Source organism: Artibeus jamaicensis, unplaced genomic scaffold, assembly GCF_021234435.1.
Source record: "Artibeus jamaicensis isolate MK-2021 breed Jamaican fruit bat unplaced genomic scaffold, CSHL_Jam_final contig_471, whole genome shotgun sequence".
NCBI lineage: Eukaryota > Metazoa > Chordata > Mammalia > Chiroptera > Phyllostomidae > Artibeus > Artibeus jamaicensis.
Window position 1 is genome coordinate 696,984 of NW_026521850.1, and position 23,302 is coordinate 720,285.

Below are 23,302 nucleotides of genomic sequence, written 5' to 3' on the forward strand. Positions count from 1 at the left end.
CATTCTTTTAGGCATCACCACTGCACACACTGGGTCAGGGAGCGGTGCGGTGCGCTTCCAGCTTCTGGGGCGGTGGGTCAGCGCGCAGCCGCGCACGGGCCGCGAGGGAAGGCACGCGCTCGGACACAGGACGGGCTAGGCCTGTACAAGGTGGCGGGCGGGCTGAGGACAGTCCGGAGCCAGTGCCTGGGGAAGCCCATCCTGGGCTGCATGCCAGAGGAGGCAAAGAGGAGGCTCGGTCGGAGTCTGGAGGAAAAGCGGGGAGGCAGCTGGGAGGCCATGGAGCTCCTGTGGAGCGGCTGCCAGTGCCGGGGTCAGGGTCTGCGGTCGGGTGGAGGGCAGGGTTGGTTCCGCGAAAGGGACTGAGAGGAGGAAGGGAAGGGCAAGAACAGGAGAGAGGGTGGAGCACAGGCTGCTAGGAGTGGGCTCTGCAGCAGGGGCGACTCAGCCCCCTGGGGCCGCAGGCCCCCCCCCCCCCACTGTGGCTCTGGTGGTGGCTGGGGAAGGATGGGGCTTCAGTCTCTGCTCCAAGCCCCTCCCCCCACTCTCAGAGACCCCAGGGCCCTGCCTCTGCCGGGGCGCCCTGTGGCCCTGCCCAGCCAGCTCAGCTCCGGCCTGTCCCCAGCCGCTCTGGTTCGCGCCTGGGTCCAGCAGGGGCCGCCCACCAGGCAGCAGGGCAGACGAATGGACGGGAGGCCCAGGGTGGGCAGTCTCGGGCCGGTGGGCTTCCCTCAGGCCTTCCCGAGCAGCAGGACCCATCAGTGTCCTTGGCCGGGCTAACTGGGCAGGTGGGCGCCTCCGGGGGCCTCACACCACGGTGCTGACCGAGGGATCTGAGAGGTTGAGCGGGCCCGTGATATCAGTGGGATGGTACTGCTGCAAAATAGAAATACACAGACAAGGCGGCCCGTTAGCCCGACGCTCAGGGGCGCACGCGGGGCCGGGGCGGGTGGGCCGGCCAGCCGGCCGAGCGGCGGGCGGGCGGGCGCGGCCTGGGGGAGGCTGGGGGGCGCTCCTCCCCCTGACCCCGTCGTGCTCCGGGGCTCTGCGTGGGCCAGGCCGCTGTCCCGTCCGTCTGTCTGTCTGTCTGCGGGGGAGGGGGGCAGAGCAGGGCGTCTCAGCTCTCCCTATGACGGGCACACATCTGCAGCTGGCCCTCCTCCCTCTCAATAGCGCGTCGCGGCAGCACTGTGTCTTTTTGGTTTTGCAAAGCGCCGCGTCCACCCCCGGTGCTCTATAAATGAGAACCAACAATCAATACCCGCAGGCCCCGCTGGCCGCCAGGGACCCCAGCCCTGAGCGCCCAGTGCCACCCTGGCCCGGACCGGCCACAGGACAGGGGCAGAGGATCTCAGCAGCCAGACCGACCCCACCCATCCCGACAGAGCCCCCCCCACCCAGGCCTCCCTCCGAGCGGGTGCCCGGCCTGAACCAGGGTGGGAGCCGGGCTGCCCTCCCCCACCCAACCCCCCAGACGGCAGAGCCCCCAGTCACCCCGCAGGGAAGGGCCAGCCAGTCCCAGGGCTGGCCTGGGGACAGTGCCTGGGGCCCAGGGAGGCTCGGGCAAGGCCTCCAGTGGGGGTGTGTCCCCACAAGGGCACTGTGAGAGTTTCTGAACTGCGCCTGAACCCATTAAGGGGCGTGCCTGTCTGCTACAGGGGGGAGCGGGGCGGCAGGGGGACTCAGTGCCACGCCAGGAAGAGGGCCACTGCCTGCGGGACTTCTGTGTGCCTCCTTGCAGGTGCCTGCCCGAAAGCACTGTCTGCTGGGGACACCTGCACCCCTCTTCCTGCATCCTGGGTGGTGTCCCTGCCTCAGACCCTCCCCCATTTCCTGGGCTTGGGTGGCCCAGCCTGTGCTCCAGCCCCACTGACCCTCACTGTCCCCTACTGTCCTGGTGCCCAGAACCTCTCATGAAGAGGAGCTAGCCAAGCCTCATGGTCCTCGCCTGGAGCACCCTGGTGGCTTCACCTTGACTTCAGATTGCTCTGGCTGTGTCCTGGGGGTCTTCCCTTCTTCCCAAGCACTGGTGGGGGAGGGCTGCAAACCCACTTCCACCTTGGAGCTCGGCTCCCATGGGGTCAGGGCCAAATCTGCCCCAGGGCTGCAGGGCATCTGGGGGCCCAAGGGCTGGCTGTGCTGGCTCTGGGTGGCCCCGCCCCTCCTGAGACTGGGGTGCCCCTGGCAAGGCTGGGTCTGCCTCAGGGCTTCTGGTTCCAGCAGCACAGCCAGCTGCAGCGACAAGCTGCCCAAGGCAGGTCGCTCAGGGGGAAGGCCTGGCTGTGCTGTGGTCCTGTGGGGTGGGGCTGAGGGGCGGGTCTCCCCCGAGCAGGCATCCCCTCCCGGGGCCTCTGTCTGGGAGGCTCCAGGCTCTAAGCTCTGCAGGCCGAACCCACCCATCCTCAGAATCCCCGGGGGGGGGGGGGCGGGGGTTGCTGGCACACCTCCTGCAGGGCCCTGCTCAGCCTGGGGTGGGAGCTGCCCCCTCTGGTCCCATCCACTCCCCGCCTGACAGTCCCCGGTGGCTGGGGGCCTGTTCCAAGTCCAGGCCCCAACCGTCCACCCAGATGGAGCCAGGCCCGGTCCCCAGCCCCGGCCCACACAGAGACCACATGGAAGGGGTGCAACAGGCATGGCTCTGGTGAGACACGCGAGACAGGTGTCTGGGTGGCGGGCCGGCAGCCAGACAGATGGACGGATGGGACGTCACAGCCACCCCTCTCCATGGACTCCGCGGGGAGGGAGAGAGGGCAGCGGGCCCGACCCGGAGAGGCTGAGAACTGACGGAGCAGTGAGGTGGCGGGGCCTCCCGACGTGTGAGGAGCCCCGGCCGGGCGGCCCCGGGGTCCCGGGGTCCCTGAGCACGGCCCGAGCGGTGAGGCTGACTGGCTGACCGACAACATGACACAGCTTCAGGATGGCGCATGGCGTCATGGCATGGGCGGGGCGGACTGACGCAGAGACACACGGGGAGAGGGGCCTGGTGAGGGCCCGTCGGAGAGCGGCCCGGAGCCGGAGAGAGGAGACCTAGTGCGCGGGGCGAGTCGAGATGAGGGCAGAGGCCACGGCGGGCAGGTGCGGTGGGGTGGGATGGTGGGGGAGGGCACGCCTGATGCACGGGACACAGACACGGAGAGCGAGAGAAGAGTCGGAGACGGGGGCCAGGCGTTCTTCCCCTTACCGTGTCTTTGGAGGACCTACGTCTCTTGAAGCTGGAAGCCAGGGTGGAGGTGATAGCCCTAAATGTGGCTTTCTTTTTAGGGTCGGGCTCTGCTCTACCACTCTTTCTATCCTAAAATGAATATGTATAAGTGATTAGACAGCTAAGGGGCACGGCCACACCTGCCCTCGCCTGCTGCTTGGGGGCCGCTGCCCGGCCTGGCCGCCACTCGGGCCCTCGCTCCTGCCTGCCTCCCTGCGCTGGGCCGCCGGACGCACGCAGGCAGCCTCGGCTCCGGGTCGGGTCGGGTCTGACCTTGCTCGTGCTGGGGCTGGGCTTGGGGGGGTCCCGTCTGGCTCTCTTCCTGGGAGGTCCACTCGGCTCCCTGGCTCTTGGGTGGCCCTGGTTTACAGGTGTCCCAAGGAGGAGGGTCCCCCCCAAGCACCGGAGGAGTCGCCCTTCGGGCCTGCCAGCCATGCTGACCCCTGAGGGACACACCGAGATTCAGGAGGGGCCGAGGGGCCAGAGGTGGGTGTCCAGATGAATTAGAGCGACAGGTAGAGGCAGCTCCTGGGACCCTGGCCTTGGGTCTGATGGCCAGGATGACCCTGTGCCCGCCAGTGAGAGCAGCGACCAGGTCCCAAGAGCAAGAGTTGGGCAGATGAGAGGTGGGGGGACTCCAGCAACCCGTCCCCCCAAGGCCCCCCCCCTCTGCACTGCGAGCTTCTTCCCAGGATGCAGGCTCTGGGGAGGCGCCCAGAGGAAGAGAAGAGACGCAGCAATCTGGGCTTGGACCACAGGGCAGGAGCCAGGGGCCTGCACAGACCCCACAGACCCCACTGTGGCTGCCCCTTGTGCAGCCTGTGCCCTGCTGGCAGCAAGTTCCCCCGGACACGGTCAGAGGTGCCAGGCGGGGCCAGCCGGACCACTTCAGACCGGAGTTTTGCAGCACGGGACACAGCGGGGCAGTGGGAAGGGGACCCCAGAGGTCACTGAGGAGGAGTGTGGGGGCGGCGAGGGCAGAATGCGTCTGAGACTCACGTGCTTCTCCCAGGGGGGTCCCTGTCTTACCCTGCCTCAGTTTGCCTTCCTATGGAATGGGCGCCGGAGGGCGACTCTGGAGACAGAGGGGCCAGGCGGAGGCCTGGGGCAGGGTGCGTGGCCTCCCTCCACCTGGCTTGGCAGTGGGCAGCCACCTGCAGGTGGTTCCCCACTGACGCTGCCCGTGGCCATGGCTCCTAGCTCCAGTCCGGCTCACATGGGCTCCGGGAGCCAGGGCCAGCGCTTCGGCCTGTGGGGATGGAGGAGGAGCGGGGCCAGGTCGGGCCGTGGGCACGGGCCTCGCAGGGCGGCCCTCCCTACCTGCAGGTTCTTTCTCCACACGTTCACCGCGGCAAAGGCGAGCTGCATCTGCTTCCGGCGGGCGTCCTTGTGCCGCTTGTAGGCAATTTCGATGAAGATCAGGAAAATTCCAGCCACGATGCCCCCAGCCACCAGCATGAAGACCCCTGTGGGCCAGGACCCAGCGCCTCAGCTGCTGGCTAAGCGGGCCGCAGGGCCCCGCAGAACCCACCTGGTGTCATCAGGGCGTTAAGGCAGAGAGGGAAGACTCACCTGCCATGTTCTCAAAGGTGAGAGTGGCAGGGGCATTGCTGCGCGAGTCACACTCCTGGTACCTCACCCACGTCTTGTCCAGGTCTTCCATAAAACCGTTCTCATGAGACCTGAGCAGGCCGGGAGAGTAGTGGGGGGTGGGGCCTGGGCGCTGCGAGTGGATGGGGCGTGACTAGGCCTGAGCCGGGAGGGCGGGGCGAGTGAATGGGGCGGGCAGACCTGGGCGGGGGCGGGGGCGGGGCCCGAGTGGGGCTGACTCACTTGAGGATGGACAGAGAAACGTTCTGCTTCCAGGGGCTGTCCTTGCGCATGCCGATGCCGAAGCCGGAGCGGAAGAACAGCTCGCCCGTGGTCACCAAGTCGCACTTCTGAGAGGCCTCGAACTCTAGCACCGCCGAGTCCCAGATGAAGGCGTGCAGTTTGCTGCAGGCAGGAGAAGGGGTCACGGGAGCCCCGCACAGTCAGCTACCCTCAAACCGCACGTTTGCGCTCCTCCGTCCTGCCAGCCTGCAAACCTCATGTCTGTCCCTAAACCCGCGGTCCCATCCAGCCTGGACTCTGGCTTTTCTTTTAAGGGGAGACGCTCCGCCTTGTGCAGCCCGCCCCTCGGTGGCCCCGCCCCCTCACTTGTCCCGCACGGCCTGGATGGCCTCGGCCGCGCTCTCGTAGTTGTGCTTTTCCATGTGTCGGTACATGGTGCTCAGCTCCACCTGCCGCCGGAAGTAGATGTCCACCGAACTCTGCTTCACCGTCGCGTAGATGAACTTGTCCGAGGGATTCCTCAGCTGCAGGGTCAGAGGCGGGCTTGCGGCTGCTCCCCAGCCCCATCCGAGGCAGACCCCCCCGCGGACCTCACGACCCCTCCCCCAGGAGGGCCAGGCCTCACCCGCGGGTCGTTGATCCCTGTGATGCGCTCCTCGGGCCGGTCCAGAACCAGGAAGGCCGCCAGGTTGGCGGTGTAGGAGGCCACGATGATCATGGCAAAGCCGGCCCACACCATGCCCAGGATGCGCGCGGAGAAACTTCGCGGGGCGCCTGAGGGCAGAGGTCGGTCAGCTACCGGCTGGAGGGGCGGGCGGGGCAGGGAGGGGCCTGGCGCAGCCTCACCTTCTCCGATGCCCGAGTTTAGCAGGACGCCCCACGAGAACCACATGGCCGAGGAGAGCGTCAGCGCGTCCTCCTCCTCCTCCTCGCTGTTCACCTTGAACCGGCCGAATGGGCTGCAGGGCGCAGAGGGCGGGCGGGAGAGGGCGGGAGAGGCAGCTGCGCCCCGCCCTCGCCCGCTCCGCCCGCCCCGCAGGTGGATGTGTCCGGCCCCCGGCCGCGCTCACCTGAAGCGGTCCAGCAGGTACAGCATCACAGCCACCACGTGCACCGACAGCCCCACCAGAAGCCACAGCGTGCTCTGGAAGGGTTGCATGAAGGAGTCCAGCGTGCTCCGGGGGATCTCCTGCGGGTGGGCAGGCCGTCAGTGGCGCCTGGGCCCTCCCAGGACCACCCCCCCACCCCCAGCCCACACGGGCCCCTTCCCACCTTCTTGACCAGGATGGTCAGGCCCTGGTACTTGAAGGGCTTGGAGAACTCGATGTACTGTGCGCGCTCGTTGTTGATGGTCAGTGGGGCCACGATCATGTCCGCCTGCCCGCTGAGCAGCTCGCCCATCATGCCGTTCCACTCCTTCTTATTGCTGTTATTCACCTGTGGGGCGACACAGCCGCTGGGGACGCGGACACCGCTGGCCCCAGTCCTGCCGAAACAGTCTCCTGCCCTAGCGCACCTCAGAGTAGGCCGCTCCAGACCCCGCCCAGCCTGCAGGCCCCACCTACTCATTGCCCTGCCCCAAGCAAGACCCCTTCCACGCGACCGTCCTGCGCGGGGTCCCACAGAGACCCTCGCGTACCCGTTCCTGTGTGCCGAACTTGCCATCAGCCACCAGGTGCACCTCATAGGTGAAGTTCATGGTCCGTGCCAGCTTGATGAGCAGGTCAATGCAGAAGCCGTAACAGCACTGAGGCACCGTGTGGCGCGCTGGGGGAGGAGGGGTGGTGACCTCGGGGCTTCCCGCTGAGCTGCCCCCCACCCCGCGGCCGCACCCGGGCCTCGTGTGCCCCAGCCCCCACTCACGGCTGCCCGGCGATGTGTCGTTGGGCCCGGTGCAGATCACTTTCTTGACAGGATCCCCGTTGACTGTGAACTCCTCCTTGCACGTGCCATCGCTCAGTGTGGGCTTGACGTACACAAAGGGCTCCTGATGGATCGTCACGATCTGGGGGGGTGGGGCAGAGACCCAGCCTGGACCACCTGCCCTCGGCAGCCAGGGCTCCTCCGGTACTGGTACTTGAAGTACCAGTCCTCTTCACAGCGCCCAGACTCCCCTGAAGCCCCTCCAAATCCCAGGCCTTTTCCCTGTCCTGCCGCGGCCCCTCTTGAGCCCCGTCCTCACAGCCACCTGCCGCCGCCGCCAGCATCATCTACCGTCAGGAGGGGCCCCAGTCTCCCCGGAGCACCTCAGCATTCGGAAGGCACATGGCCCTGTTGGAATGTCCCATCTGTCCTGGGCACCTTCTCTGATGTCTCAGGGATGAGGAACTCCTCGTCCTCGCCCGGAGCCTGCCCCCTGACATCCGAGCAGGACCCAGGGCCCATGACTGCCCCTGTCTGACTGCGCAGCCTCCCCAGCCGCGGGTCCTCCTCCTGTCATCCGTTCCTTCCTCACCCCCAGCGGATGCCGTCCTCTCTCCCATCCCTGCCTCTTCAATCAAGGGCCTACTGGGGCCGTGCTACGGTTCTCTCTCTTCTCCATCCTTGAGGGGCCTGTAGACTGGGGGTGGGGGGGTCAGCTTCCTGCAGAGGGGGCTGAACTGAGCACAGCATGCTAGTGAGGGGCTTAAGGGCATTGGAGGTGAGCCTGCAGCGAGCAGGGACCTGGGAGGCACCCTGTGTGCGGGGCGCGGAGGAGGCTGGGCCTGCAGGGCAGACCGGCCTGAGCCTCAGCCGCGAGGGCGGCATTGCGGCTTTCTGCCTGGGGACTGGAGATCCTAAAGGAGCTCAGTGCCTTTTAAACGTTCATCATGCTTTTCTCTTAGACAAGCAGTACATGCTTGTGCTTTTTAAAAGTCAGTGGGAAAAAATGTAAAAAGCTGGCAGTCCGGATGGAGCCATCTGGCCATTGGTGTTTGGGGGTTACTTTCAGACTTTTCAACACGTGGTGTCCAAACTTTAGGGAGCAGGGAGGTGACCTATAGACGGGTGCAGGCTTGGGAGAGAGGACACAGGGGCGGGTTCAGAATGCAGACAAGGACGACTGAGAGGCACAGAGGACCCGGGACACTGGGAGTTGGTTAGTGAACTGAGACAGGGGCCTGGCATCCGTGAGCATGAGGAGAGACTCTCCCGAGAGCACCCTCGGAGGACAGAAGGGGCCCAGGAAAGAGTCCCAGGGAGCTGGGAAGAGTCAGGCCGGCCAGGGGAGAGAGGCTGTGGGGGTGAGGCTGCCAGGGAGGGGCTCGCAGAGGCCCTGGGAGAGAGTCCGGGAGGGAACGGCCCACCGCCAGGAATACTGCAGCAGGACCGGGTCGCAGCAGGAGGCTGTGGAGCTGGAGCGGGGTTGGCTGGGGTCATCTGGGGGCGGGGTGATGAGCAGTGTGGGGGCTGTATCTCTAGGACTAGAACTCGGGACAGAGTGCTAAGGCCGACGTCCCCAGAGTGACCACCGTCTGGCTCTCTGTCCCCGCGTAGCTCCTTCCCAGGGGAGCCCTGTCCCTCGCAGCTTCCCTGGATTTAAGTGGAGCTGGGTCAGCTGGGGCACTGGAGAGAGACACGGGACCAGGGCCTCCTGCTCCGTGTCCCCTCTCCAGCTGCTCTCCGTGCTCCCTCTGGGGTGCCAGGTGCCAGTCCTGTCCCCACTTCCTTTAGGTATTTGCAGTGGCCTCACTGTGCCCTCCTCAGGGCCCGAGGGGTTGGAAGGAGTATCCAGGGTGTGGGTGCCGGGCAGAGCGGTGGGCCCCCACCTTCAGCCTGGTGGACATCTGGTACCCTCGCGGCTTCTCTGTCTCTCCGCCTGGCCAGATGATCTTCCTGTCATTGGGGATGACCTGGGGGTGGGAGTATGAGATGGAGGGTGGCCACGCAGGGGTCTTGGCCCCAGGACCCTAAGGCCCCAGCCCCCACCCCCTCATGACCCCCACCTACGTGGGTGCCGTTGTAGATCCCCACTTGCACCAGCTTTCGGTTCTGCAGGTTCATGATGCTGTAGTTGGCGAACTTACGGTCGCCGTCTTCGTTGAACTCCACGCGGCCGGTCACCCCGTCCGCATACTTGGAAGACATCAGCACTCTGGGGAGGGCAGAGGCAGTTCGGCTTCTCGAGGCCGCCCCCTCCCTGGCCTCCCGAGCAGCCTGAGCCCCGTGCTCCGCCCCAACCTGTCAGACACCGCAGCTGGGAGCCCGGCGGGCGGCAGGTGGACCTGCCTGCACCGGCTGGACAGCGCGGCCACCGCAGCAGAGCAGCTTCTGGGGGCCAGGCCCTGCGCGGAGGGCTCTCTCCGTGGGCCGGCATGTTCGATCCTTACAGCAGTTGTCCTCACTTTACAAAGAGGCAGACGCCCAGAAAGGGCACAGCAGCCTGTCTGCCAGCGAGGGGGGGGCACAGTTGAGGTCCTGCTTCCCTGCGTGTGTGCACCCGAGTGTGTGCCGTGGCGTGCCCACACATCTGTGGGCACATGTGATCCTTGTGCGGCACGCACGCCCCTGCCTGCGTTTGTGGCAGGCACGTGTGCGGCTCATGCCTCTCGGATTCCGTGTACACACAGAGCCTCCACCTGCAGTCCGGTGTCTCGTGTTGTGGTCACGGGAGACTGTGGCTCCCACATGCAACCCAGTGCTTGCTACTCAGTTGAGGGGCGGGGTCTAGTGGTGGGCCTGGCCCGCCCACCCTGGGGCGCAGTGTCCAAGGTGCTGCGAGTTGACTCCTGCCCCGCATGGCTATGCACCTGGGTCTGTGGCCAGCCCTGGCCCTCTGCGTCCCCGGATTCCTGGTCTGCGTGTCTGGGTCTCTGGCAGCGCCCAGTCCCCACCTGCAGCAGGAGCCTCCTCCCACGGGCTGTCAGCCGCCATGGGGAGTCGGGCGGGGTTTCAGGGCTGGTTGCAGTGTTAACACAAGGGGCGGGAGCTGTGGAGGCGGCAACGTTCACGGCATTGGTGTGTGCTGGAAATGGGGCACACACGGTGTGTGTGATGGTTATCACGGTGGAGCGGGTGGTGGAGGGGAGGAGAGGAGAAAGGGGCGAATGGCACGAGTGACCGTATCGGTAGTTTGTGGGCAGCGGGCTGAGCTGGAGCAGCTGAAGAGGGACTACCTACACCTCCTGGAAGCTCCACCCACTGACTGAAGACAGGCCCGCTCGCCTCTTCAGAGGCCACGCCCACCAGAGCAGGGCCCGCCCCCCTGGCCAGCAGCCCCGCCCACCTCTTGAAGAGCGGCCCGGTCTTCCAGATGTTGGTGTTGCCCACGCAGCCCCGGGGCGGGTCGGTGATGTTCTCCTTCTCCAGGAGCTCATGCACGGCCTGGGCCACCACGCCCACCGCGTCGCTGATGTGGGCCGACTCGTTCTTGCCATTGATGAGCTGCAGCCCGATGATGCCTGGGACGAACGTCCGTTTAGAGCCCGGCGCGGGGACCCAGCCCGCCGGGACCCGGGGAGGCCCCGCACTCACCATCTGGGGCGTAGCGCAGGGCGTTCCCCGAGATCTCGCGCTCTCCCACCAGCCACACGTACCCCGAACCCGTCATGTTCAGCATCGCGGCTGCGCGGTACACGGTGGCAGCGTCGTCCTCGCTGTGGGGCAGAGGGAGGTGACGGGCCAGGACTCCAGCCCTCCCCCCTCCAAGGCCGCGGGGAGGGGGCGGCTGCCCCCGCTCCCCAGGGCCTCCTCCGGTCCCTACCTCTCCAGAAGCCCCTCACCTGGATGGGCGCCTAGGACCACGGCAGGGACCAGCCCCGCCCCCAGCCCGCGACTGGGCCCGGGCACCCCATGGGGGTGAGGTGCGGTGGGGCCCAGGCCGCCAGAGCTTCCCAGGCGTTTCTTACTGGTCTCCCCTCGCCTCGCAGGGTCAAGGTGATGGATCATTATTGACTGATCACTTAGTCACCGGGAACTTTAAGTGTTTTACGTGGGCTATTTTATCTACTTCTCCCTACGCAGCACGCATTACTGCCCCTGTGTCAGGAGGGGAAGCTGAGGCACCCAGGGCGCATGTGAGGGGCGGTAAGTGGCAGAGTCAGGTCTGTGCCTGGAGGGCTCACCCTGGTGGCCCTGAACAAGCCACACGACCTCCGGTTCTTCATGTCCACCCAGGAAATGAGGGGCTGGGGGCTCTCCTGGGCGTTCAGCTGCTGGCGGGACCCAGTGCCTGCAAACCGCCCTGGGCGTGGCAGCAGAAGCCACAGGAGAGGCCGGAGGGCTGCTGCCCAACCCCCGGCTGGTGGGCTGGTAGGACGGAGCACGGGCCTCACCTGGCAGGCACATGCACTCCCCAGATCCTGGAGCGTCTTCGCCCCACTGACGAGCCCCCGTGGGCCCAGTCTCCTCCGGACAAGGACCCTAGGCCCAGTGGGGAGGTGGGATTGTGGGGGCCACTGGGAGTCCTCCCCCACTCCCACCCTCCCTCTCCTGCCGGCTTGACCCGCCCCAGATGCACCAGGGCACGGGCAGCTGGGTACAAAGGGGCTGGACGAGTGGGCCGAGTGCTCTGTCATTGTCACAGTGGCTGACCCTGGAAACCAAGGTGGCCTTAGGCTGTCTGAGGGGTCGACCCCGAGTTTTCTCAAAAATTAGCCAATGTAGAAAAACAAAAGTAAAAAAAACAAAAAACAAAAACTGAGGCTCAAGCCTGCAAACCAAAGGGTTGCTGGTTCCATTCCCAATCAGGTCCCCAGTAGGGGGCGCACGAGAGGCAACCACACATTGATGTTTCTCTCCCTCTTTTTCTTCCTCCCTTCTCCTCTCTCTAAAAATAAATAAAATCTTCAGATGGCTTCATGGAAATAGCTGCCTGCAGCAAGAACTGTTCTGGGATGACAAAAAGGAAATGCTCAGAAAGGAATTCTTTGCCGTCAGCAGAAAGTTGGCCAGAAATTAAGCTCAGCTCGGTGGGATCCCTCTGCAAAAGCATGAAGCAGGAGCCAAGATGTGTCAGGTCCGAGTGCCAAGATCGAGGAGACCACTGACAGCCATCCGCGTGCTGGTCGCTGACCGGGGACAGTCAGACACAGCCTTGTGGCCCTGGCCTTCTGCAGCCGCGTGTGCCGGGAGTTGGTCTGTCGTCTGCTGTGGCACTTTGGGCTCCGGGCTCCAAGGAGCCCTGGGGGGTGGCAGCCAGGAGGCCGCACACGGACGGGCTCCAGAGGGGCACTGGTGGGCGTGTGGCTGCTGTGGGTGCTGTGCCTCAGTGGGCGGTGTCCCCACCTGTGTGGGGTGCATGCATGTGTGTAGCATGTGCTGTGGCATGTGTGATTCTGCACATACATTCATATGTGTGTGCAGTGTGTATGTTGGTGTAGAGTGTGTGCGCGCACAGTGTAGATGTATGTAGGTGTATATATGCCTGTATGTGTGTATATGTATGTGGTATGTAGCATGTATCTGTGTGCATAGATACAACATGCGCATTGTGTCTGTACAGTGCTTGTGTGTGAGCATGTATCACATTGCATATGATGCATGGGTAACACATATACGTGTCTGGGTGTGTACATGATGTGTGCACATGTACACTGCATGTGCGTGATGTGTTCACGTGTGTCTAGCACGCACGTTTGGTGTGTGCTGTGTACACAGTGCATGTGTATGGTGTGTGCAAACATGTGCTGTGTATGTGTGTGAGAATGGCACAAATATGCTGTGTGCCTGTGTACATGTGTGCACATGCTTGTCTGGGTCTGTGTGTGTGAGATGCGTGCATGCATCAGTGCACACACAGTATGCATATAATGTGTGCACAGGTGGTGTACATGGTGTGTGCTCACTTGTGCACGACCTGTGCACAGTTCGTGTGTCTCTCTGTGCATAGTACACGTGCAACTGTACTATGACCATGTGATCATACCGTTGCACGTGTGTGACCATGTCCCCTTCTCTGGGCAGACCCGTTTTTTGGAGCCACATCTGGCAAACTGGTCCTTGGCCTTGGGGCTGGTGACACAGGACGACACCCTCTCAGCCTGTGTCCGGGGACCTTCCCCACCCAGGCCTGCAGTGTGTGGTGGGGCCTCTGCAACCAGAGGGAAAACCGAGCGTCAGAGCCTGTCCCTCTGCCGGGCCTTGGGCGGGATGGGGACGGTATGTGGCTTCTCCCTGTGGCTTTCTGGCCCGAGTCCTGGAGGTTACAGTGTAAGGATTGGTCAAGTCAGGTCTGGTGTGACTTGGTCCTTTGTAAATGTGCCCAGCAGGGGACACCTACGTTTTGGGCAATGGGTTCCTCGGTCTGCTCTGCCCTGAATGGACGGGCCTTTGGATCGCTAGCCGACTGTCCACTAGCCCATCTGTCTGCCCGCGGGTGCACTTGCCCATCCGTCCTGCACCCCAGCACTTTCTCCCAATCTCCCTCAAGCCCTGCGATGCCGGAAGTGTGAACGAGCAGCGAAGTAAACGCAGAGGGTCTGGGCGGGGCTTGTTCTGGGTGGGGTTTTCCTGTGGGCGGGGCTTGCCCAGGGAGGGCGTGTGCGCCCTCTCGACTCGGCCGGCGCAGGTCCTTGAAGAAGCGCTTCTCCAGAAGGGCCCCCCGCGGTGCCCAGGGTTGGACGGTCACCGTGGGCAAGTGGCTCATGACCGAGGCCCGGGTTTGGGCTCGCCACTGTAAAGCGGGATGGGCAGCGGGGGCAGGATTAGCACCCTCCGTGGGCGGGAGTGAGGTTGCTTCCGCCTTCTAGCCCCAGGAGTCCGGGTCGGCCACACCCTGCTTCTGCGGGGGGGCGGGGTGGGGGAGCGCTGCCCTCCCTCCGTGCCGGAGGAGGTTTGTCCACTGAATGTGCGCGCGGACACCTGCCCTGGGGCGCAGCCCGTTGCCCGCGCTCTGGGCCCGCAGGACCGCAGCGTCTGGGGCGAGTCCCTCTGCGGGGGGTGATCCCTGTTTCTCTGCTCTGTTCAGCTTCCAGCAGAGCTTCCAGGGCCGGGTCAGGGCAGACAGTGGGGCGGATCCCCCCAGGTGCTCTAGACTGTCCCATGGGGTGGGGCTCTTCCTTTGTCTTTTCAGGGTTACCTAGACTTTCCCTTCTCAGGAGAACCAGCCATTTGCAAACAGGGAGATTTTTACTGCGGGCTGGTCCCTGAGGTTGAGGGGCAGGGGGGCCAGGCCCTGTCTCTGGCAGCCTAGCCTGGCTCTCCGCCTCTAATGGTTCCCTCTGGGCCGCCTCCTCCAAAGGCTCCAGTCCCTTGGTCCTTGCACACTAGCCCCTCTTTGCTGGGGGCCTTCCCACCTGGGCTCACTGGCTCACTGGCAGGTCACTCCTAGGAGCCCTCTCCCTGAGCCCAGCTCCCAGAGCATACTGTCACCCCTCTGTCACCAGGGCTGAGCTCGCCTCCCTCAGAACAGGAGCGTGTCCACACCGCACCCCTGAAGCCCAGCTCAGGGCAGGTGGCAGCGGGTGACAGTAGAAGGGAGAAAGGACCCAGGTGGGACAGAAGGCGTCCCACCTGCCAGGTGGCCAGATGGCCATGGCGGGGGCTGTCTTTGGCAAGGGCATTTTGGAGCTCAACATCAGTCCAGTGGTGCCCCCGGCCCTGGCCCAGGGGCAGCCTCAGGGGAGGGGGTGGTGGGGCCTGGCCCAGCCTCACCTGGCGGAGAGGATGATGACCCGGGCCTCCAGCTCCCGAGCTTCCATCAGCAGGGCGGTCACGTTTTTGGTCCCCGGGTCAAACTGCAGCACCTTCTCCGCCTGTGGTGTGAGCAGAAGAGTCAGCAGGTGTCCGGGGCAGGGGACACAGCGCCTCAGGGGCGAGAGTTGGGCCGCAGCCGCTAGGAGCCCCGAGGCAGCCCAGCTAGGGCTGCCGAGGCCTGCACCTGCCACCTGCACTCTTCGCCTGCCTTCCTGGCTCCTGGCCCGGCCTGGCCTCGCTCCTCCTTCCTTCAGCCTGCGGCCGGGCTGGGCCGCGCCCTGCTCTCTGCGCCTCTCGTGGCACCTGCCACTGCTGTCCTCTCTGCTCGGAGCATGCAAGCTGAAGTGGGCCTAGACCCAGAGAGCGTGCAGCGCACAGGAACTGGAAGAGTTTCGGAACACGACTGGGAGCAGAGATGGGGCCGACTTTGCCAAAACCACGGGAGATCCTCGCAGGCCTGATTCCACAGGCCCTTGCAGAGCGCCCGGACCCCAGCAGGCAGGCGGGCGGGCGGGCGGGCGGCTGCCCGGGTGGGCTCCCTCCTGGGTTCCACGAGGAAACCCTGGGGGTTCCAGAGATTTGCATGCACTTCCCGGAGAGCAGCTCCTTCTGCGGTGTGCCTGCTCTCAGGCGCAGGCCGTGGCCCTGGCTGCGACGGCGGGGCCGCGGGGACCCACGCGGCCGCTCCTGCCCTCTCCTGTCTGCGGCTGCCTGCCTCACGACCTCACTCTCCTCACTGCTCCGGCCTGCGGCTCGGCTGGGCCGGAAAGCGGCCCCAGCGGCCGAGGCGCCAGAGGCCAAGGCTCCCTAGTCGGTGGGTGGCGTGCACGTCCATGCATATATACCTTGGGTCCGCGCTTGTTGTCATAGGACAGTTGGTCGAGGTTTTCATAGTTCCTTTTTTTACTCTGATGAATAATGTGCACAGAGAAAATATGCAGACACAGAAGAAGATTATAAACGGTTGAAAATGACGGCGCCAAAGCAATCACACCACCTCCTCGGCACGTCTGCAGATGGGCACGTACCTGGAGCTCGCAAACACCTAGGCCCGGGCGGGGCAGGGGCGGGGCGGGGCGGGGCGCGGGCCGAGCCCTCAGAAATGGTCACAGGTGGGAGGGAGGGAGACCCTGCCTGCATCCACGCCAGACGTGTCCCTCTGGGGTCCCACCTGCCGCCCCCACTCTTGGCATGCACCTGCCGCGCGGCCCCAACCCATGTCGGTCCTGAGTGGGAGGTGAACGGCCCCTCCCCGTGCACTGCCCCTGGGGCCCCTCCTCCTTGTGTCCTCCCTCTGGCCTTCCTGGGAGGCCCACGGGTCCTGTTCTTGCCCACTGGTGTGCACGCCCGCCAGCCCGCTGGGGAGTGAGAGGAGCCCGTGTGTGTGTGTGTGTGTGTGTGCCGGGGCGACAGGCACCTGCACAGGGTGGGGAGGGGCCAGTGCCGTCCAAGCACTCACTGGTGTGTGTGAGCTGGTGGGTGAGTGTGCCCGAGAGCCCCGTGCCTGCGTGGGGTGCCCAGGAAGCCCAGGGGACGCTGTGGGGAGGCACGTGGGGTCTGAGTCTGTGGTGGGAGGTGGGCAGGGAGGGCACTCGACTGAGAGAGCAAGCACTTGTGGCTGGGCGGGCAGGGGCGTGTCTGATGAGTGTGGGTGTGCACTGGGAGAGTGAGTCTGTGCAGCCCTGGGTGGGTCCAGCAGGAGGAGGTGATGTGCCTGCTGGGCCTGGTGGTGCTGTCCCCGGAGGGGGGGGTCCTCAGGGCATGGGTAGCCAGCCCTCCCTCCCCACCTCAACCAGGCCCCGCAGCAGGGACCCCCAAGACCCTCTGGCGCTGCTCTCTGGCTTCACTGCCCAACCAGCACCCCCTGTTCGCTTCAGGGCTCTATGACGCCTGGGGCCCCGAGGTGGCACTGAGCTTGGAGAAGTTCTGACTGCCCAGAGAGAGCATGCGCCCCCCGCCCCTTGGTCTGGCCCCGCCCCTTGGTCTGGCCCCGCCCCGGGCCCTCCCCAGCCTGGCCTCCCTCCCTCTCTGCCCGGCTTGGCCTCCACCCCACCACGGGGCCTGCGGCCCAGGGGCTGAGCAGTGGGGCTCTGGACGGGGTGAAGGCTCCCTCGGGGCCTACGGTGAGCACCTGCCCTTCCTCGGGCTGGCAGTGGGGACAGGCAAGGAAGGGACAGGGGTCTCCTGGACCCCCAGAACCACCTCTCTGGTCTCTGGGCAGCCCCATGGATTTGGGCTGGGGCTGAGACTGGGGCAGGGTGGCCAGCGCGTGTCCGGGAAGCAGGTGTCTAACTGGTGGAGAGGAGCCCAGCCCTGTGGTGGGAGGTGAGGAGGGGGGTGTGGTCAGCCCTGCAGGGGGCAGAGCCCACGCGAGACTGGGGGGGCGCGCATGTCAGTGGTCGGGTCTTTGTGGGCGGTGGGCGATGGGCTGCTGTGAGGTGAGGGGGGGTGTGTGGGGCAGGCGAGGCCAGCGCAAGGACGTCGAAGGAGTCACAGTGGGGAGGGAACCGGTCCTTTGGGGGCGGTGTGGCCGGTGATCACCATGCCTGAAGCTGTGGGGGCGGGGCAGAGCGCCGGAGTTCTGGGCCTGGGCCGGGGACATGCCGGGGTGGAGCGCGGGGACCTGCAGGGGCGGTGGGCGGGGCGGGTGTTTGCGGAGCTCCAGGTGGTCCTGCCCTCGCCTCGCAGGGACCGACACGAAGGAGATTTCGACTAATGGCAAAAGCGAGTGAAATGAGCCGAGGACAGGCTGGGGCGGGCGCTCGCCAGACGTGGTGGTGCGGACCATGCACGATGGAGAGAGAAGTGTTCACACACGGGCCACAGACACAGCGCAGGCCGCTGCTCCTCCTGCTGCGCAGGCGCCCCCCGCCGCGGCCGGGGCCTCACCTTGGACTCTCGCTCCTCCAGCAGCGTCTCCAGGCGCTTCTGCGCCGCGCGGCCCTCGTGGTCGTCGCTGACCAGGAGGATGATGTGGTTCCAGCTGTAGACGCGCATCATCTCGAACCAGACGCTGGACTGGTGGGAGTAGGGCGGCACGGTGCGCAGGAAGCTCAGGTGGATGCTCTGCGGGGGGCAGGGGCGGAGCTGAGGGCCGCGGGGACCGCCCACTGCCCCGCGGCTTCTCCCCCCCCCACCAACATCGCCTATTCCCCCGGCAGCGCTCGGGCAGCCCACAGGTGTCTAACCCCACGCCCCAGCAGCCAGCCCGCGCGCGATGGGCAACTCAGGCTCAGAGAGCTCTGCGGGGGGGGGGGGGTGTCAGCCTCTCAGAGACCCCCTGTGGGGCCTCGCGTGAGGCCTTTCCGACTTCGCGGACTCGGATTGGCCGGGAGGGCCTCGCTGGTGGGGGAATCGTCCCGCCCCTTCTCCCAGGCCAGGGGCTGGGCTTTGAGCCCTGCCGCCTCCCTCTGCGCACCAGCTGCCCTCCTCTGCGGCCCTCTGTCTGCCAGGGCCGCAGGAGCGTCCCGCTAGTGCCCCTGCTGACGCGCACACCTGCTGTGGTCCTCTGAGCCCTCCAGGTTATTTTTCCACCTGCTCCCTGTTTGTGGCCTCAGGGCAGTGCCTTGGAACCCCGGTGCTGGAACCCCTTTGCCTTAGTCAGTCATCCACCCGGCCAAGTGGTTGCAGGAGGTTGTATTCGGGGTCTCGGAGGGGGGTCTGACCAGGCCTCCCAGCCCACGTGTTGGGCCCAGGTTGGCTGTGGTGGGACTGTGTGGTTGGGGTAGAGCCGGAGGCCTGGCCATCAGACTGGCCTCGTGCTGGACCAGGGAGCGGGGCCTCCCTCGGTCCGGGTCCAGGCTGGGGGCAGGCACGGGGTGAGTCCTCCTGGGCTCTCCCATGCCCTCTGGCTGCTGCCTCCGGAGAGGGGGTGCCCCCCTTTGCCCTGGGGGAGACAGGTGCCCAGAAACAAGGAAGCAGCAGCTGTAGGGTCCGGGAAGGAGCCCCCCACTTCTCCACCAGCCAGAGGACCACGGCTACTCCCCAGGGCTTGGGGTCGGAGCCCCTCCCCTCTCAGGCCTCCTGCTGGGGCACTGGGCAGCCACATGCGGGGAACGCGTGTATGCATGTGAGACTGTGGGTGTGTGTGAACAGTGTGTGAGTGTGTGTGCCATGCTGTGGGGCATGTGCACGAGTGGGCTTGTGTGTGTACTAACGAGGCTGTGAGTGTGTGGAGAGCACACACAAATTCATGTGCTCGTATGTCGCCTTGGGTTCCCGGAGCCTAGAGACCCTGGTCTGAGCTCCATCCCTGTCCCCACCCCCGTCCCCCGTGGCAGGCGGCCTGGTGGCACTGGGGTGTCGGCGTGGAGCAGAGCGGCCGGCCCGGCCCAGGAGTCGGCTCACCTTGTCTGAGTAGATGGACATGCGGGTGGTCAGACCCAGCACGGGGATGCGGTAGAAGCCGGCGGTGTAGGAGACGGGGGTGGGGGTGAAGTGGTCATTGGGCGTGGGCGGGTGGCTGACCAGGATGGCGTACACCTGTGGGCAAGGGGACATTGTCAGTTTGATGGGGGTGGGCTTCCTCCCTCTCGGGGCCACCTTCAGCTGAGCAGAGGCTGAGCCTGGCGGGGGAGGGGGAGGGTGCAGGGGCTGTGTGTGCCCGCACACCCACAAGGCAGGACCCCGAAACCACCCTCGGACACCCGCTGATACCCACAAGTCAGAGGCAGGACAAGGCCGAGCGCGTTTGGAAAGACGAGCAGGGTGATGACAGGCCCCCCCAGCCCCCCCCCAGGCCTCCTCTCACTCCCCTCACGCTGCAGGGGTGGCCTCTTGATGTGCGTGCTGAGACCCTGACAGGGAGGGCAGAGGCCTGTCCGCTGGCTGTACAGGTCACCCCAGAGCGGGCTGGGGAGAAGGCTCATGCCCCCGCCCACTGCCTGGTCCCAGCACCAAGCTGGCATTCCAGAGACTAAGCTGCAGCCAGAGAGGCTGGGCGAGGGGCGCCCCAAGGGCTCCGTCCCTCTGTCGGGGGCTTCCAGGAGGGGGCGAGCTCGCTCAGCTTAAACAAGACCCAATGCTCAGGCACGGGGGGGGGGGGGGGTCGGGGGGCGGGGGGGGGTAGGCATCCAGGCCTTTCTGTGTGGACCAAGCCTGGTCCCCCAGGCCGGGGGGACGGGGGCAGATGGCGGGGTTGGGCACTGTCCTCACGTGAGAAGGACCTGTGCCTGCCCCAGCAATGCCTCCCGCTTTCTCGGCCTCCTGCTTCTGCAGAGGACTCGCGGTGCGCCCGGCCCCAGACGGCGCAGAGCCTGTCCTGCCCGGCCTGCGCAGTGAGGGCCGGCACCTTGGCCCGCGGGGCCGGTGCTCGCTGGGGAGACAGCACCCTCGGACAGCGACAGGAGGAGGGACCCTCAGAAAGGGGGTCCTTGACTGCTCCCTGGTGCGCCTGCCTCCCACACAGAACGTGGGACAGAAGCCACTGGCCACACAGGTGTCACTTGGGCGTAGGAGTGGCTGCGGGCAGAGCTCTGGCCTGGCTGTGGTGGGTGGGCTGTTTGTGTGGGTCTGCCCCGCCCCAGGCCTCACTCCAGTCTGCACCCAAAGGTGCCCCGTCAGCGTTTGCGTGTGTGTGCGTGACATGAAGGTGCTTGTGAGCATGTGCAGGGCATGTGTGTGCACACTGTGTGCCCCCACGTGTCTGTGTTCTCTGTGCATTCAGACGGGTGACTGAACCCAGTGTGGGTGAGCCGGGGTTTATGCGTGCACTGGGGGTGCCCAGCAATGTGGCGCGTGTGTCCGTGGGTATGCGTGGGGTGTACGTGCAGTCGATTGTGTGCTGTCGGTGTGCACGCGTGTGCTTGTGTAAGTCTCCGCCCCTCTACACAGTCGCGGATGTGCGGGCGCATGTGTCTGGAGGGGAGCGGGGAGAGCGGCCGCGGTCCTGCCTCTTACATAAAGCGCCGCAATGCGGCGTCCCGCAGCCTCTTTGGAATTCCGCGGTGGCGCGCGCGCCCAGGGGGCGGACGGTTCCCACAGCGGGCTCCCGGGGCGGGTCCTCCCCCGCAGCGCGGCGCTGCGCAGCTCCCGCGGCCAGCCCCCCACACGTGGCCCCCACTCCTACCCCGCGGCACGCTGGGCCGCAGCACCCGGGCACTTCTCGGTTTTGGGCAGACCTGTGGCGGGGGCACGGGGAGGGAGGGAAGATCTGGAAGCCGGAGCGGCGGGGCCCCAGGAGCCGTCCTGTTGAACAGCCTGTGGGCTTGGGGCTGGGACAGGCACCTCTGCGGGAGCCCGCAGTCACCCCCTCTCACACGGGGTGAGGAAAGGAACTGTCAAATGCCTGTCGCAGGTCTGCGCACACTGGTCGGGGCCTCGAGCCCTGAGACCCTTCTGAGGACACACTGCACTGCGGGGACGGGCGACCGGTCTGGGAGCCAAGACGGGGCATTGGCGGCTGATGAGACCGGCCCTCTCCAGCAGGCGGCTGACCCGGGGCCTCTCTAGGGAGTCGGCCCGGACGGGTGGTTGAAACCGGGACGCCAGGAGGGCTGGAGGGCTGCGGGGAGGGTGGTGGGAGGCGGGGGGAGGGGCAGGAGCGCGCCGCGAGCCCTAGGGGTGGGGGCGGGCACCTGGCTGGAGATGAGGTCCTCGCACACCGACAGGGCCATCTGGATGGCGTTGGGCTTGTGGGTGACGGAGGTGGCGTTGAGCTGGATCTTCCAGGAGCCGTGCCGCTTGTTGGCTTGGTTCACGGCCTCGCGGAAGACCTGCTCGTGCTTCCGCGTGCTCAGCACCGCGCCGATGTTGACGATCTTGGGGTCGCAGGCGGCGCGGGCGAAGGAGCAGGAGAAAAGCAGGGCGAGTGTCAGCAGGCGCATGGTGCTCATGGGCTCCGGGCAGCGCCCTGGCTCCGGGCAGCGCGAACGCGGGGCTCTCGGCGCATCCCCAGCGGGGCGCCCCGGCCGTCCTGCGCGCGCCCGATCTCGCGGGCGAGGAGCGCCACGTCCTCGGGGGCCTTAGGCCCTGGACGTCTTCCGGAGGGAATGGGGCACCCGCGCCTTCGCCCGGCGGGGACTGTCCCGGGCGCGCGTGGGTTTCCGGCCCCGAGCGAGCGGTGCTGTCCGCGGTGCTGAAGCAGGTCCCGGCGTGGTTCCGGTCGCCTTTTGCCAAGTGGACCCCGCGGAGGAGCGACCTCCGCGGGCTTGGAGAGTCCGGGTCCTGACGCTGCGGCGACTGCGGCAGCTGCGGAGCCTCGAGCGCGACCCAAGTCTCCTACCCCTCCCGCCGCCCCCGCTTCTTAACGCGGAGCCGAGGGAGGGCGCCTCCCGCGCCAGAGTGTGCGCCTGCGTTCGTGCGAGCGTTTGCCAGAGCGCGGCGAGCGGGGGAGAGTGCGTGTGCGCGTGTGCGCGCGCATCTGTGGAGGGGTCGCTGGGACAGTGACCTGGGCAGTCTGGGGCCTGCAAGGGGCTGACCTGAGGTGGCTTAACGTGTCACCGCGTGCAGCCTCGTGTCTTTTAATGTGGCCGAATTTTGCGTGCCAGGTTGTGTGTGTGTGCGCGCGTGCGCGCGCGTGCACGAGCCCTCATTGCCAGTCAGTGATATTTCGGGACCTGACGCGAGCTGGAGGTCCAGGGGGTGGAGAGGCCTTAAGCGTGTCCCTCTTGGGGAGGGGCACTGTGGCCAGAAGGCTCGGAAATGGGAATGAGATGTCATTTGCCTGACCATGTGAGTCGGACTCGCCCCAAAAGGTTTGAAAAGAATAGAGGGGATGACGGTGGCCAGCCCGGTGTGGAGCGGGACCTTCCACTGGAGCCCGGGGTCTAGACCCAAACCAGCGAGGGGAGACCGAGGCTGGAGGCGGTGAACCCGCAGGAGCCGGGGCTAAGGTTAGACGTCAGGAAGCACTTGCCCGGCGAGGCACCTGCCCCCCGCCGTGTGCTCCGCCCTCTGCAGCCCTCTCCTAACCCACCCTGCCTCTCCCCAGAGCCTCCCCTGTCCCTATGGTCCTCACAGCCCTAATGCTTTGTCCCCTCCACTCCTGGCCTGTGCTTCCCCCTCCCACACAAAAAGGCAAGCCGAAGCTCTGCCCCTGCCAGTGACATCACCGTTTCCAATAGCAACGAAGGATTCTGCAGACCCAACAGCAAAAGCCTCGGGTGGGGACAAAGCAGAGTCCTCCCCACACCTAAGTGAGGTTCTGAGCAGAGTGGGCAGGGGCGGAGCCATGCCCCACCCATCGCCCTCCCACTGCTGGTCCTCACCCAACCCCCCATGGTTCTCCCCCCAGGCTGCTCCCCCCCCCCCCCCGGGCTGAACACAGACACTGAGGGACACCCTGGTCCCAAGCGGCAGGGGCTGCCGTTCTTGTCATGGTCCCTCCGGCCCCTTCTCTCTCCACAGTGGACCCGGGATCCCGGGGCTGCGGCCCCAGCTCTCTGCTCCAGAGGGAGGCTCTCGGGGGAAGAGCCCCGGCCCTGGGGGACTGACCTTTCCCGCGGAGCTCACGGGAGGGCACACAGGGTTCTGTCTCCAAAGGCTCGGGGCCTGTCTCTAAACCTTCGTGGCCTCTGGGTCAGAGCCTGGGGCTGCATGGGTGAGGGATGGTGTGGGCGGCCTGGACAGAGGAGGGGATTTGGCTGCATCCTGAAGGCAGCAGGCGGGCCCCTCCCATCTGCCCAGTCCCCCGCTGGGGCCTGGAGCGGCTTC

The 23,302-nt window shown here is 66.1% G+C and overlaps 1 protein-coding gene across 8 annotated transcripts; it reads right to left on the reverse strand.

The window, feature by feature from the left end:
• Positions 1-6: 6 nt before the first annotated feature.
• Positions 7-21,932, reverse strand: GRIN1 (glutamate ionotropic receptor NMDA type subunit 1). 8 transcript variants are annotated; one of them, XR_005079929.2, is made up of 22 exons: positions 21,226-21,932; positions 18,998-19,132; positions 17,540-17,716; positions 15,496-15,558; positions 14,609-14,709; positions 10,490-10,611; positions 10,242-10,416; positions 8,966-9,110; positions 8,785-8,868; positions 6,899-7,040; positions 6,675-6,802; positions 6,308-6,472; positions 6,106-6,224; positions 5,882-5,994; positions 5,661-5,809; positions 5,402-5,559; positions 5,036-5,197; positions 4,775-4,884; positions 4,523-4,668; positions 3,182-3,292; positions 1,027-1,234; positions 803-876 (listed from the first exon to the last, which is right to left on the reverse strand). XR_005079929.2 is itself a non-coding variant. In XM_037127803.2 (21 exons), exons 1-21 carry the CDS (start codon positions 21,481-21,483, stop codon positions 808-810), a joined length of 2,832 nt encoding a protein of 943 aa, XP_036983698.1. In that variant the 5' UTR covers positions 21,484-21,932; the 3' UTR covers positions 7-807. The 8 variants fall into 8 exon arrangements, 4 of the variants coding, with proteins under 4 accessions (XP_036983698.1, XP_036983699.1, XP_036983700.1 ...); XM_037127803.2 differs by lacking the exon at positions 1,027-1,234 and having other exon boundaries at positions 7-876; XR_005079930.2 differs by lacking the exon at positions 15,496-15,558.
• Between the last annotated feature and the right edge of the window lie 1,370 nt (positions 21,933-23,302).